This window comes from Lactuca serriola, chromosome 5 (genome assembly GCF_051521515.1).
Source record: "Lactuca serriola cultivar US96UC23 chromosome 5, Lser_US96UC23_V15, whole genome shotgun sequence".
Lineage (NCBI taxonomy): Eukaryota > Viridiplantae > Streptophyta > Magnoliopsida > Asterales > Asteraceae > Lactuca > Lactuca serriola.
The window spans coordinates 240,887,044-240,904,061 of NC_136412.1; the positions used below are offsets into that span (position 1 = coordinate 240,887,044).

The following is a 17,018-nucleotide window of genomic DNA, read 5'->3' on the forward strand; positions in this document are numbered from 1 at the left end:
TTTTGTTTTATTTTTGTAAAATCTACCTTTCAAAATATTACTATATTTTTATAAAGTTAGAAAGTATTTAATAAAAAAATCATGAAGGGTGGTCTTGTACTTTAGAAAGACCAGACATACAAATTAGAATCGATATACTGTACAAGTATACAAGCTATTAAGTTATAGCCCCTGCCCCACATCCACCCCACCCCCACCCCCATCCCCCAAACCAATTAACCATAGGGAAACACAAAGACAAGAGTCAATCAAAAACCAAACAACCCCACAAACTCCAACTCCTCTAGCTGTTTTTCTCTCTCTAGACCCCTTCCTTTTTTTATTCTTTCTCTCTCTCACTCTACCCCAGCCCCAGGCGGCGGAGACTGGTGGTTGGTGGTGGTGGTGGAGATGTTTCAGGTTTCTTGAACCCACCACTGAAGAAAAAGATAACCTTTTTTTAGAAAGAAAATAAAAGTACAACAAAAGGAGCACATGGAACGAACAGATTTGCAGAGCAATAATAAACAAAGCAGCACTACTACTCCCACCTCCAACACTAGTTCTTCTCACCACCACCACCACCATCACCTCTCCCACCATCTCCACCACCAACCCATGGTGGTCCCATTTGATGCTCGATCTGTAACCCCATTTATGGGCTCCATATCCATCCAACCCGGTCCAGCTAACACTCCTACTACTACTAGTGGTGCTTCTTCTTCTCTTTCTTCTCCTTCCAACCAACACCCAACAACCGCCTCCACCTCCTCCGCCACACAGCTATCTCCGCCGCATCCACACCTCGTCGACGCCTCCCTCGCCATCGCCACTAGATCCGAAGCTCTAACGGATCTTGCTAAAGAAAACCCTCAGCCTGTCGCTGTGGTTCCTCCTCCCAAGAGGTCAACAAAAGACCGGCATACTAAAGTCGATGGCCGTGGTCGGAGAATTCGAATGCCGGCGACATGTGCCGCTAGGGTTTTCCAGTTGACGAGGGAATTGGGTCATAAGTCCGATGGAGAAACAATTGAGTGGCTGCTACAGCAGGCGGAGACGGCCATTATTGCCGCAACCGGCACCGGCACCATTCCGGCTAACTTTTCCACCTTGAACGTCTCTCTTCGTAGCACCGGATCCACTCTCTCTGCTCCGCCGTCGAAGTCCGCGCCTCATCAATTTCACGGCGCTTTGGCACTTGCTCACCACCCCTTTGATCAAGAAGGGTTCTCTCAAATGATGGGGTTTCATCAACATCACCACCAGCAACAACAACAGCAACACCATCACCATCAAAATCCTCATATTTTAACAGCTGACCAAATTGCCGATGCAATTTCCACCGGAGGCAACGGCGGAACCGGTGGCGATTCTACCGATAATTATATGAGAAAAAGGTACAGAGAAGATTTGTTCAAAGACGAGAGTAATCAAAATCAAGGGGAAGTAACAGTTGGATCTACGTCACCATCCAACAAACAATTCAAAGGAGCCATGGAAATGCCAAAACAACAACAAGAAGCCGGAGGACCTTCTTCCGGTAACAATATTCTCCGGCACCATGCTAATATGATGCCGGCAACAGCCATGTGGGCGGTTGCTCCAGCACCCACCACTGCCACCGGAAACACCTTGTGGATGCTACCGGTATCCACCAGCGTCAGTAGCAGCAGCGGCCAACACTCTCATCTCGCCGGAGCCGCATCGGAGTCGCAACACCACCACCACCAGCAAATGTGGCCATTCCCGACTGCCCAAGCTGTCGGCGGCGGAAACACACTGCAAGCACCACTCCATTTCATCCCAAGAATCAACATCCCGGCGGCGAATCTGGAATTCCAGCAGAATTCAAGAGCAAATCCCCTCCAACTGGGATCAATGTTGATGCAGCAGCAGCAGCAACAACAACAACAACAACCATCGCAACATCTGGGTTTGGGAATGAGCGAGAGCAATTTAGGGATGTTAGCGGCGCTGAATGCTTATTCCCGAGGTGGTTTAAACATGAATTCCGACCAAAATCATCCTCTAGATCACCATCACCATCCAAATCAAAATCAAAATCAACATCATTCACAAACTACTGACAGTGGTGATGAAGACCAAAATGATTCTACATGAGAGGTAACTTCATTGCATCATTTCATTTCTAAAATTAGCAAAACAATTTCATTTTATTTTAAATTGTTTCCATAATTTCAACCAACATTACATCAAAATTAATGGGTTTCCTTTACTTTTTGCAGACATATTGATGTTGAGTGTTAAATGAACCAAGAAATCCAAGAGGTATATGCTTCAATTATCATCTTGTTGTGCTGCTTTAATTATTAATGCTTGTGTTGTGTGTGAATGTAATTTGGTAGGTTTGGTGAAAGGAGAGATAGTAGGTGATTGAAATTCAAGAGAGATTGTATAGAAGGATATATTGATTTGTGTTTAGTATTTATAAATTTGGTTTGTTGATTCCAATTAAACTCAAAAAAACAAAATTCAGAAATGTGATTCTAAAACAAGTGTTCAATAATTACAATTTTGATCACATTATTTCATCTACTTACGGATTGATTATCCTCCTTATCTTTATTAAAACAAACAGCAATTTCATAATATATTTTTATGACGAGATGATACAATATGGTAAAAAAAAAATACAATAATCAATAAAGTGATTGGTTTATGAACTTCATGAAAAACACTAGTTTTAGATGATGTGTATCAATTTTATAACATTGGATCAATAAATATTGCATTTGTACCATTAATATAAGCCAATGCATTGGTTATGTGAATATGGTAATCTAAATGGAAAAAGGTTTCACCTCTTTTAAAAAAGAAATGCTCATATGTCATGTGGACCATTTCTCATTAGTTACATCAAGTCGAGGGCAAAAGATAAGGCCAAAAACGCCTTTACCTTCCCTTCCTCATTTTGGAGAATAATACAACAAACAACATGATATAGATTCCTTTTTTCTTTTTAAACTTTCTCATAAAATGTGATAAACATTTATTTATATTTACTTTTAAACAGATAATGAAATGTAAATTCTTTAGGATTAGCAAAAGATTGATTGATGTATGTGTGTGTGTTTTAACAGTATGCACCAAATATGCATACCATTGTAGTCTATATGTATACATCCAGGTGTATAGGTCTTGTATATATGCTTTCAATTGACAAGTAGATCTATTTATTAGTGGGTTTATATTTGGCAAATCATTAAATAACGATTATTAAAAATATTTAAATATAGACAGTTAAGAACATGGGGTAGACAAATACTTATTTATATTTCGTGTTACGTAATCATACAAAAGTGGAAACATGCATGTTAGGTTGATTTCATGATAACAAAGTTGAAGATAATGTTTAGACAAATATAGTTATAGCTGTTGTAAAGGGCACCAAATTCATTTCAAATGGTGATTCTTCTTCGGAGCTGCTGCTGGTGGTGGATGGCGGTGGCCGGTGGATGGTGATGGTTCTCTTTTGTTTGTTATACATTTTCTTTTAGCATTTTATCTTATAAAAGCTATGCATGTTCCCCAATTCATCTTCAAAATTTTTGCCATGTTGTTTGTTGTTAAAGAAACCCCACTTGGTCCTCAATATCTTGCTAAAATCAAGGGAAATTTCAGTGATTTATTGATTGATTTCAAAATCTTTTGTAAAGTTAACACAATCCAAGAAAACCTACCCAAAAGTAGTGTGCTTGATGTGTTTGATGAGTTCATGAGTGGAAAAAGATATTTAATATGGAAGTAAGGTGGTGTGATTTTTACCAACATACCCTTTTGTTTCCGTTTTTTCACAATGGTCCCCTCCACTTTTGTAATATTGTATTTGATTTTTGTTTTTAAAAAATAGAATACCTAAAAAAACCCAACGTATTATTCATTTATGTTATTATTGTATGATTAAAACCATTATATTTTTTTTTGGTTAAATCAATGTTTTGCAAGTAGATAACTTAGAAAATCTGATTGCATAACCTACATGAAGCTAAAAGCATATAATTGAATTATTGATTTAAATTATAAAGCTTATTTAAAGTACAAATGCGGTTCAAAATTTATTTTTTTTTCTGAAAAAAGATGTTTGAAATCTCGAACTTTTTTTTTTCCAGTAGTTCCAGTAGGTTGGAATATCGATATATAGTTCGAAAATCATGAACAACTTCAAAATAGGTATTTTCGAATTATAATGAATATGAATTTTCAACCTACTAAAAAGAATCGAAATTTCAAACTTCTTTTTCAAAAGAAAGAAAAAAAAAAACTTTGAACCACATTTTTGTTAGAAAAAATAATTTCAAAAGTTTCAAAATCTGCAATTTCTGAAAAATCATGGTCATGATATGATATTCTAAAAAAAAGTTTATTAGTGAGACTTGTTTTTCTTATTGTGGTTAATGAGATCAATACCTTTTAAATAATCTTATAGCTGTAGAAACTGCATAAATTTTCTAAAGTAATAGTATAAATTTTCAGCTTTCACAGCTAGAAGAATGTTTTTCTAAATCCTAAGACCATCCGTTATACCCACCACATACCACATATGTGGTGGGTGCCACATCAGCACCATATTCCATTACCACTAACATGGGATACTTACCACTAACACACCACTCCACATCATTATTTTTATTTTTTTTAATTCAAAAATACAATAAAATAACTTTTTTTTTAATTCAAAAATACAATAACATTACTTTTTTTTTTTTAATCCAAAAATTAAAATAAAATTACAATTTTTAAAAGTAAAAAGCATTTATTTTTTTAAAACTATTTTTTCATTAATTATAAAAATAAAATAACAATTTTAAACTACATTACTTAGTTAATCTAGAAAACAAACATTACATTAATAAGAAAACGAACAAACATACATATAAAAATCATAATCGTCGTTCATGTTATGTTGGTACAAATGTTCCGCGACATCTTCTCGAAGATTGAAACACGTTTCACTGTTATGGATTTCGACAACTCGCTCCAAAAAAGCATTCGTTCCGGGTACGAACTCCTCAATTGGAACGACAACGTCGTTCGGATCATACGTGCAAATCGCTCGACCTTCATTTTCAATAATCATATTATGCATTATAATACATGCTAGGACCATTCGCTTAATTCTTTCTTTATCCCAAAGTCGTGTAGCATATTTCACTACATGCCATGTTTGCTTAAGGACTCCAAATGCCCTCTCGATATCCTTTCTCGCTGATTCCTGTTTTTTTGTAAACAATTTTGCTTTTTCACTTCGAGGAACTGAGTATGCCTTCATCAATGTAGAATAATCCGGATATATCCCATCACCAAGGTAGTAACCATATTTGTACGCGTGCCCGTTTACCGTGAACGTCATATCAGGTGCTTTGCCGGTCCAAATATCGTTGAAAAGTGGAGACTGACCAAGAACATTAAGGTCGTTGTTAGACCCTGCTACTCCAAAAAAGGCATGCCATATCCACAAATCTTGAGATGCAACAACTTCTAGGATGATAGTTGGTTCACCTATATCTCCTCGAGTGAACTGACCACGCCATGCAGTTGGACATTTTTCCCAAGCCACATGCGTACAATCTAGATTGCCAAGCATACCGGGAAATCCATGCCTCTCTTCATGAGCCGAATATAATCTCTCAATATCACGTTGAGTAGGTTTACGCAAATATTCTTCGTGAAAAACCTCATAAACACATGCAGAAAACCAATCTATACATTCAACCGCGGTCCTCTCGGATATTTTCAAGTATTCGTCAGATGCATCAAATGCTATACCGTATCCCAAATACCTAAGAGCAGCCGCACATTTTTGTATACTACTAAAACCCATTCTTCCTCTAGCGTCGGGTTTTTGTTTGAAAAAATCATAACGAGATTCTAAAGCATTACTAATACGTAAAAATATAGCCTTATTCAGACGAAAACGACGTTCGAACGAGTCGTCATTATAAAGACAATTATAGGCAAAGTAATCACGTACCAATAAGTCGTGTGCGGCTTGGCGATCACGATTGACGACCGTCCTTGTACGCGCTGCATTCGAACTTTCTTCGGCGTGAATGTGTTGCACAACATTGAAGAATGTCTCGACGAATTCTACGTCGTCATCCGAGTTAAAACTTTTTAAAAATTCCATATTTATCGAGGGATCCATAGGTGTAATTGAGTGTAGAATGTATATGTATGTGTATGTGTTTTGGTATTGAGTTTTTATAATTGAGTTTGAAAAAAAAAAAAAAAGGAACGGCCAAAATAGCCGTTCAACGGCTCAAAATAAACAACCAATAGCAATCCTCGTTTCATTTCGTTGTCCCGAGCACATTTTGCAACGACCACGGTCGACCACGAACCACCGGGACGGTGTGCACGTCCGTGGTTCGTGGCCAACTAGACCACGGACGTATTCGTGCTACGTACACCGGTTGGCCTAATTACAATAGTTATACCGATTTCAATAACCCGTTTTAGTACTACCTAATACAAAAGAGAGGATGCTATAAAATATACTAACAATATTTCTTATTTTCGTAATAAAAGTTTACAATATTTGATTTGTAAGCCGTTTAATAGTAAACAAAACATAAAATAACTCTTCGTTAATAAAAAATAAAAAAACAAATAAAAAAAACAACAATCGATATAACTAATAAGATGTTATATAATGTTAACGTATAAAACTTCTATGACATATTTTCTTAATAAGTCCGTCTTCTTAGATTACATTATGCTTCTTTTGGAAATTATGTTCAAGTCTTTTTATATTAACTTTTATTATAAAAATTAAAAATGCTATCATTCCTTATTTCATTAATATCATATTTATGACATCATGAATCATAACAATTCAACCACTAAACACATCTGTCTGACAGCAATTCCATATCAAAACAACACTACAAATTCAAACAAGTCATGAATGGCCAACAAGACACTAAAACAGCACTTAGTAGAACTACAAGGGAGCTTTTGGCCGAAACCTAAAACTTGAGGGTAATCTGTGGAACTACAAGCTAAAACTGGAGCAGAAAGCCGTACCGAGTTACAACGAGTTGACTCGGGTTTGTGTGAACATGGATGTTACTTGTTGACTTTAGGAGTCAATTGAGGAAACTTGATTATCAATTTGTTGCTTTTTTTAATTAATTAAAAAGGTGGGTTTGTAGACTTTTTGACAATTTTCATGTAAATACTAACATGGAAAACGACTTGGTTTTTTATTCATACCCACAAATATTTTTTAATCAAAATGCCAAACTCTTAATCCTTAGCAAGATTTGCATTGGAAAAATAAATAAAAAATTGCGTTTTATTATATTCTTCAAGATAAAATAAAATATAACTATGTTATGCTAAAAAAAATCTGAACGATTTTTCTTAGTTTAAATATTTGTGCATTAATAATTATTTTGGAACGGTAATAAAATTGATTATTATAATAATATAAGCCCGCTTAATTTTGTTTTAGTAGATTTATTTGTTTAACTATAAAAGTAATAATTTAAAAACTATTAGCACCCATAAAATTTGATTGTTAGATAAATTTAATATCTATGACTAGGCGAAGATATATGCATTGTACATAATATAATAATATAATTAAAATATTAATACATATATGCTAATAAAATTATTTTATCATTATTATTAATTTCAAATAAATAATTCTTACAATAATTATTTATAAAACATTCTAACTATTATAGATATATAATAAAATAGATAATATTAATGATTAATCAAATAAATAATTTTTACCATAATTTATTATAAACATTCGAACTATTATAAACTTGCGGGTACATAGTAAAATAAAAATAAAAATAAATTTATTTTTATTAGTACTCTTAGTAATTAATAGCTAGTAAATTTAGATAAAAGGTTTTTATGATAATATTATTTTAATAGAGTAGGTTATATGTGAATTTGACATTTTGATTTTTTATTGTATATTTAATATTATATATAAACTTTTATTATTTTTAAATAATTAAGAAACTACAACTTTTGAGGAAAATTATCAAACAGAGTAAATTATACGAATCATCCCTCATCTAAGTGTCAAAATACACGTTTAATTCTTATTTTTAAAATTAATTCGGACCATCCACCATGTCGTTAAAAGTTGAACGGTTCATCTATCATTAGTTTAAATTTGAACGTTTCATCCATTTTAATAAATAAAAAGACTATATATAATACCCCTTTACTTTTTTTTTTTCGTTTATTTCGAACATTTTTTTTATATTTTTAATTATTAAAAAATATTTAAATTATTTTTCTATTTTGTTGTATAAGACTTGACCACCACCACCAGTAATCTACACCGTCACCGGAAAGTAGAGCACCACCGGTAAATGTAGCACCACTACCATCCCTCATTTCATCATACCCACTCTTCCGTTAAAAGTTGACATGTTTCATTAAAAATAACTAAAAGTCACCACCTCATTCACCGAACCAGTAACAAATACTTAAACCACCATCAAACTAGGCACATTTACTATTTACATTGCTACCGGCCTCCATCGGAAAAACCACCTGCAAATCAGAAAAGAATAATCAAGAAAAATTAGTAAGCATGAAATTGGGACATGGAAAATCTAATTCGATACAAACCTGATTTACCGAACCTATAAATCTGATTTGTTACCGAGGAAGATGGCAATAGGGGTTGTAAATATGCACTTCGTACGACCGGTGAGCTATCATCGCCACTTTTTAGTCGTCATCGCCACCAGCGTGTTGCCATCGTCGCATCATCTGTCACACCCCAAAACCGAGAACGGCGGAATACGTTCTGGGGTGGAGGACGTCATGTACAATATCATAACAATTGCATAATAGTAAAAACAAGCGACAACAACCATTGCATAAATATAGTAATTGTAAATACAAGCGTGTTCTGTACAGTTTGATAGACACCAAAAGTATAAAAAAAAAATATGGTCTTGTATATGCTCCATCTTCTCAAAAGCTGCACCAGTACCTGCCTATTTTTGTCCTGAGAATACAAGTTATTTTGAAGACGAGTATCAGCATAAAGCTGGTGAGTTCATAAGAATTTAGTGTCATTGCTTGTATAAAAGTGTTTACAATCATGCGATATAAAAGTTGTAGTTAATGTTTGAGAATAGTAAAAATCCCTAGAAAATCCTATATTTCCCAGATTTGAGCATTTGCAAGTTTGATCTTTTGAGTGTGTAAAAGTATTCCCATTGAAACTTTCAGTTATAAAAATAAGGTAATAGATTCCATTCAAGTAAAGTATATGAGGAAAGATATTGTCGACTGGCTGTAGTAGTGTTGCAAACTTCAATTAGTAATATATATTTATTTACTTCGGGAAGTTAGCTTAGACTTTAACTCTTAGTGTGTTAATTTGGATATGGATGTGATCTCTCATGTAACCAAACTGAGTGATAATAGAGAGTCCGATGACCTTCCCGGTCATACGTAGTGTAGCGATTTTTTGTCACCCCTGGGCCTAGTCGGCTCGGACTGTAGTTAACAGTCGGGATGTAATAGCGTCCGTCATGTATAGATCTATACATGTAGTGTTGCTTTCCTTCCGGGAAGCTCTGGTTACATGGTATTCGCGCAGTAGAGTGTCGTATAGAGGGATAGCGTGTCACTTCCTGGATTAGTATATTTTCTTGTATTATAGTATAGTAAACTTTTAATATAGTATATAGAGTGTTCTCTTTAACGTGCATTAACTTGCAATAGTAGTAATTATAGTGAGTATCATAGTGATAGAGGAAATGAATAGTAGTCTTAACTATACCTATTATAGTTAAATAGAGTGTGGGATTTGCATGCCTTTGATTTACAAAGGTATTGAATAAGATGAAAACTTTCATATCTAACACAAATATATATGATATATAAATAAGAATTCAACGACATTCGGACGGATAACAGTATACCCTAAGACCACAATCAAACAAGAACAGGAAGTAAGGCGAGCTATCGGTCCTAAGTCCTTCAAGTCTTACTTATATAAATATATTGGTGTAGATATAGTTTAAAAGAAAAGTAGTTTAAAAACAGCTTGAAAATAGTTTAATAACAATTGAACATAGAAAATGCGTTTGATAATTATCTAAAACAGTTTTATTGACAAGTAGCTAAAAGTATAGAAAAATCCTTTTTGATTGCAAGTTATAAATCACATATGATTTGATACTATAACTTGTTGTATTTAACTTGTATCCCCCCTAAATCATATGAAAAACATTTGAAAGGTTAATTAAGGGGTATGAACTCACCTGTAGCGAGTGGATCAGGTGGAAGTGTCGGTTGAGTGCTTGGTGTCAAGTGAAGACTTGAACACACCTTATGACCCTAGTAACATATGAAGACATATGTTTACATATAATTAGTGATTAAGACACTAATTAAACACATATAGACATCCTAATGCGAAGAAAAACTCTTTGGTCAAGTGTTAGGAGGCTATTGGGTTGCAAGGAAGGAGTGTAAGGCCCCACTATGGAGTTTACTCCTCAAATACTCACCTTAGGTGAGTTTACGGTTGAGGGACCACTTCCCCCATGAGTTTACGGCCGTAAACTCATGGGAGGAGTGTATTTGAGTGCTTAAGGGTTTCTTACATATCTAGGAAGAGTTCTAGGGTTTAATCCATGACTTGAGGGGTGTTTAGGGTTCAAAAGGGGCACTCCCTTGGAGTTTGCGGTCCTAGGACTACTCCTTGGGAGTTTATGGTCGTGAACCCCATGGTTTACGGTCGTAAACCCTTGGACACCCCTTATACTTCGTTTTTGAGGTCCTTAGCTAACTCCTACAAGTTTCTATGTGAAGGTCCAAGGCTAAATAGGGGGTTTAAGGCTTGATTTGCATAATTTGAGGGAGTTTACGGCCTAAGAGTGTTCTTGGGCCGTAAACCCTCTTTCGAGCCTCCAAACATAATGTTTAATGTCTAAAACACTTCAAGGGTAAGATCTAAGTTAGCCTCTAAGCCTAAGGAAGAGGTTTGGGGGCATTTTGGCACACTTTTAGGGGTTTACGGCCTAAGAGGGTTCTTGGGTCGTAAACTTCTTGTTCTTGGCTTTCTTGGATGATTTTCAAGCTATATCGACATGTAATGAGTTTTAGAACAATCTAGGGTAAGAGAACTTACAGTTTGGAAGCGGAAACTTGCGGATTTTTGGAAGAATCGGGCCTTGAAGAGAGAGAGTGACTAGAGTGGTAAAAAGTCTAAGTTGATGACTACTCAACCCTTATATAGGGTTTGAGTTGGTGGCCAGGTGGGGATCCACCCCATATCGACGTTAAATGGAATTTAAATTTTTACCCGATTAAATGGTTGTAACCCGGCTTAGTTGCAAACTAAATTTTTTCCTAAATAAATTTGAGAGCATTACACATGTTTTTATTTATTTCATTTCGACACTAAAATAAAATAAATCATTAGTTGATTTGTTTAACCCAAATGTTAACGGAAATCTTAATAACAATAATAAAATAAAGTATTCTATTAACGGAAATGGGTTACCGCAACGGAATAAATTTCGAGTTGTCACATCATCTAGGGTCCGCATAATCATGCATCGTATAAGAGGACCGTCGATGGAGATGATTTGGGTTCGATCTGAACCTACTTCTTCGATCTCAATCTGTCTCTTCTATGATCTGCATGATGGACTTATGACCTGGTCTGCTGAAGTGGCTTCATTGAGGACGAAAGGAAAATGGGAAATTGAATAGGGGGTGGGTTGGGGTGTGGTGTGGTGGGTGAGGGTTTGATAGCATTGTCGGAAGTGTCTAGAGTGGTCGGAGATGTCCTGAAGTTGTTAGTGTCGACGGTGATACTAGTGGGTAGGACTGAAGAAGAAAGTGTGGGAGGGCGACGACGTGCTTAGGGTTGAAGGCATGTTTCATTAATATCTTTAATTAAAGGCAATAGATGAAAATTTTCATAGTAAACAAATCAATAAATAGAAAATAAATAATAAGGATAAAATTGTCTTTTTATGTTTGGAGGGATAAGCATGTAAGTTTTAAAGTAACGAGGGAGGGTCCGAGTTAATTTTTGAAAATAGAAACTGAACATGCATTTACTCTAAAAAAATAGTTTTCAATCAATTTTTTTAATTTGTTATAAAAAAATTAAGCTTTATATGTAAATATTAACCAATGTAATCATTATAACTTATATCACATTTTAATGTATCAATTAATCATTATTAGTTAAAATGTCTTTTGAGTTGTTACAATAAGACGAAGAGTTTTGGGGTTGTTTAAAAAATAAGTAAAATAAAAAAAAATACGTTACAATTTAATGAATCAATTAATCACCATTACTGAAAAATGACTATTATAATAGATATATAGATTTTGATTTATATTTAATATTTAACATGTAACATCTTGTTTCGAGAAGTCTCTTATTTCATTTATTTTGAACAATAAATGGATCAAGTAAATGCCTTGTGCTTCAAGGGAATAAGGTTTAGACCCTATTGGATGTTGATAATACTGGTTATGAGATCCAAACCCTCGGTTTGTGTTTTGGAGTCAAAGGGGTAAAATGGAAAAAGTGATGTTTCAAATTTTTTTTTCATAAGTTAAGAGTTTTAGTTAAGTATGTTTGAAGTCAAAAGTAATTAGATAAGATTTTTGGGCTCTTCAATACCTTTTTGTGCATATAAAGAACGCTGAAAACGGAGTTGAAACGAAGAAGTTATGACTGTTTGAAGTTGAAGTGGAAAATAGGGGCTTTTGATTACGCAGGGCGTAACGAGGGCTTAATGAATTACGTAGGGCGTAATTTATGTTATGCAGGGTGTAATGTGGGCAGATCAAAACCCTAAATCTTCAGTTTTAAGCTCTATTTAAGGGAACTAACTTATGGAAAACCCTCTCATTACCAACCTTTATCGCCTAAGATCATTCATTGAGAAAATCTAGCCTCATCTCACTTGTTTTTGAGCATTGACAACATTTATGAGCTTATTTATCCATTGGAATGTTGAATCTTGAAGAGCAAGGTGGTGGCAAAGTGTATAGAAGAAGAGTTCAAGTATAGATCCAGTAAGATTACATTATTCCTGGACCATTATTAGTAAAAAGCTTCTAACTTGCTCATTAGTTTCATAGATCTAGTCATTTTTCATGTTTTCCACTTTTTGGTTATTTTAGTACATAAAGTTTAGATCTTAAAAGTTTGTGACATTGTTATGGATAAACTTGGAAACTTTATCCATCTAAACATCATATTGATTCAGATCTGAAGGTTGGAGACGTGGACTTAATGATTAAGTTAAGAAAGATTCATGTTTGGTCCCTTTGGGACTTAAAGACTAGATCTTGGTTGTTTGGACCATCCTAATGGATAAAGTTGGTAACTTTATCCATTATGGAGCTATTAGGAACCTGACATGAGCTTTGAGTGAAATATATTAACGTATTAAGGACTTAAAAATGGATTTTGGCAACTGCTTGGTTACGCACGACGTAACCCTAGGCTACGTAGCGCGTAGCGTGACCTTGCCTCTTTTCTGTCGGAAGGCTCTACGCATGGCGTAGAGCTAGAGTATGCATGGCGTACGATCAAAAGGTGTTATTGGTCATTTTGAGCATTAGGTCAAGTTGGGTGGGGTCTAGCCTTGGAAAGGTAAATGGTTTTTACCCTAGATAGATAGATAGATAGATAGATAGATAGATAGATAGAGAGAGAGAGAGAGAGATAAAGAGAGTATGGGATGGCCCTTTGATTATGGATTATTACCTTAATTGTTAATTAGGATTGTTTTGGAAATGTTCAGTGTTAGGAGCTTTTGTAGTAGCAGCGAGTGTGAGATTTGGTTATCTTCAGTTGATGTGAGTCTCTTCACTGTACTGGCTGGTGGAAGACACCAATGCTTGCCCATTGAATTATGTTTATAGTATATTAGCCGTCTTTGTGACTCTTGCATTTAATTGTATGCATGTTTGGGGTGGGGCCCACTATATGTGTTGGGCGATGCCCATTACATGTTACAGACATGCCTATTAACTGGGAGAGGCCCAATTAGTACCGGTCGAGGCCTGATGTATGTATGATATATGGTATTTTGGGAAACTCACTAAGCTTTGTGCTTACAATTTATTTTTAAAATGTTCTCACGTACTTCTGGCTCCAAAAGGAATGACCCAGCTTGATCGCATTGCAACCCCTGAAGATTTATTATGTATTGAATGTTTACGAATTAATCTGATGTTTTGAGAATACTTTTATTCTAATTGTCTTTTAGATAATGAATAAATCATTTTGACTTGTTTAAAAATAAAAATTTCACTCAGCATTTTTGGGATGTTACATAATATTATATTTAAACTTTTATTGTTTTTAAATAATTAAAAACTACCTTCTTGAAAAAAATTATTATTATAAAAAATAGTTTTTGATCAACTTATTTTGTTAATTTGGTATTTTAATTTATGTTTTATATTAAAAGATTAACCAATATAATCAATATAATTAACATCATATTTTAATAAATGAATTAATTATCATTAGTTAAAAAGTAATTTACATTGTAGTAGCAATGTAAAGAGTCATGAAAATTTCAAATAATAAGGTTCAACGAAAATATCATTATAATTAACAAAAAAATTGAATGAATCAATTAATCATTATTAGTTAAAAACTCTTTTGAGTTATAGTAGTAAGATGATAAAAAAAAATTCATGTTTTATAACATATATATACATCTATACATATATATAAATAAAGCATGAACATATTAATACTTTAATTAATTATATATTTAAAAAATCAAAGATTATCAAATATGTCAACAAATGATAATGTTAATAATAAAGTTTTAGATAATAAAAACTCATCAGAAACTATCTTCGATCATTCATTTTGTTATAACTAATTATCTAATTATAGTTATTTATCTCAAATAATACATTTCAAAACATAAATCCAAAAACGTTTTAAAATTTTAGATAATAAAACTCATCAGGAACCATCTCCGATGATCCGTTTTGTTATAATTAACTATCAAATTTTAATTATTTATCTAAAATAATACATCTCAAAACATAAATCCAACAACATATTGCAATTTTCATATTAATTTAAGGTCTATACAAAATACAAATTCAAAGTGAACCTCCCTCCTTTGTCATATCACCATTTATATTTACAACACCAAACAAACATAAATAATAGTTACATAAAATTGTAGTTTTTAAATAAAAAAAATTAAGTCGAGAAATATAATCTAAAACTTAAATAAGCACTATTAAGATTAAATATTCAGTCATTACGCTATGATCCATGATCCATTGTTCAAAAATACAAAAACTGACTTTGGGTTATCTATACACACACGCGCGCGCGCACACACACACACACACACACACATATATATATATATATATATATATATATATATATATATATATATATATAAATGATTGAGGCAAATAAAAAAAGCTTTACATTACCTATTTTTGGGTTGATCTCTAATAAGATACATGGATCGAGATTATGCATATACCAAACCATGCATATATACCAAAACATGCATATATGTCGAACCATGAATATATACCGAACCATGCGTATATGCCAAATTATGAAGATAACGACTAAAGTACATGATGTCGTCACAACAGTGTCAGTGAACATTGGAACTTACTATAATGCAGTCGGTACTACGATAGGCGTTTGACTGATCCTTTGATTATCGAGAAACAGTTGCTAAACAACTACAAATGTGTAACATTCGGATCTTTGATGTATGAATTTTAAAGTATGTTTTGAGTTTTTGGATGGCCATGTGTGGTAGAGGTATCACCACGACGTGGCATGGCCCGCATGAGATGCGTATCTCACTTAGAAGCCACAATGTGGCACTATATTGGCCACACAAGGTATCCGGGCTTGGGAAAACCCTAAGTTTTCAGAATTAGGCCTATTTAAAGGATGTGATGGATAGGTTTTCCTCCGCCCTCAACATCCATCATCTCCTAAATGTACATTTGATCAAACCTTAGCATCCTTGAGGCTTTTGGAGCTCATTTTGCAAGTTTTGGTGATCTTGAAGAAAGAGGAATGAAGTTTGGTGCTTAGATCCAACAAGCAATACATCCCTATCCTTATGTGTATCTTCTGGACTCCTTTTAAGTCGTCAAGCTTTCATGTTTTTGATACTCTCTTCTGAGATCTAGGTTTAATGTCATGTTTTGCTTCATAAGTGAAGTTTGAATGGTTAGAAGAGATAAAGTTTGCAACTTTATGGCTCTCCACAGTACCTAAAGAAATAGACCTTCTATATCAAGAATTTGAGGGAGTGTGGGGAGTTTTGCATGAAGTTATATCATTTTCTTTGCCTTTTTGACCTAGAAAAATGGAAGACATGCATGGGTCATGCATATATATATATATATATATATATATATATATATATATATATTGGATTATATATAAATATTGGATTTTTATTGACCATTAGGGTCCTTAGAAGCCTTTGGAGAGTATGAGTTAAGGGCTTAATGAATGAAGGACTAAATCCATTTAGTTATTCATGCACAAGACCTACAATGTGGGGAAAGAAGGATTTGCGACTATTTTGGTTGGTCGTTGCCACGACATAACCATGGGGTGGCCATGACATGGAGGTCAACTGGCGTTGACTTTGACCATTCACTTCTTAACTTGGTTGACTTTTGGTCAATTTGATAATCTTAGAGTGTGAACTAAGTTTAACCTTGGGTGATTTGATAGGTGGGTTGTACCACCATTGTTAGGAATTTGTGAGCAATGTCTTTCTGACTACGACTGTGAGGTGAGTCTTCTCACTATACTATGTAGGATGTTGGTTTTCTTTGTGATGCTTGCATGAAAGACCATGGGGGTAGCCCATGGAACTTGTATGTAAGACAGGGCTTTATCCTTCAACATTACAAGGAAATACCATGGGGGTAGCCCATGACACTTGAATGTAAGACCATGGGGGCATCCCATGGCATTTCAGGGAAGACCATGGGGGTAGCCCATGACACTTGGA

The 17,018-nt window shown here is 34.3% G+C and overlaps 1 protein-coding gene across 2 annotated transcripts; it reads left to right on the forward strand.

Annotated features, from left to right (window-relative positions):
* Window positions 1-235: 235 nt before the first annotated feature.
* On the forward strand, window positions 236-2,535 carry LOC145053829 (transcription factor TCP8-like). 2 transcript variants are annotated; one of them, XM_079001937.1, is made up of 3 exons: window positions 236-2,103; window positions 2,226-2,268; window positions 2,346-2,535. In XM_079001937.1, the coding sequence occupies exon 1, from the start codon at window positions 475-477 to the stop codon at window positions 2,098-2,100; it is 1,626 nt and encodes a 541-aa protein (XP_078858063.1). In that variant the 5' UTR covers window positions 236-474; the 3' UTR covers window positions 2,101-2,103; window positions 2,226-2,268; window positions 2,346-2,535. The 2 variants fall into 2 exon arrangements, with proteins under 2 accessions (XP_078858063.1, XP_078858062.1); XM_079001936.1 differs by having other exon boundaries at window positions 2,226-2,535.
* Window positions 2,536-17,018: the final 14,483 nt, after the last annotated feature.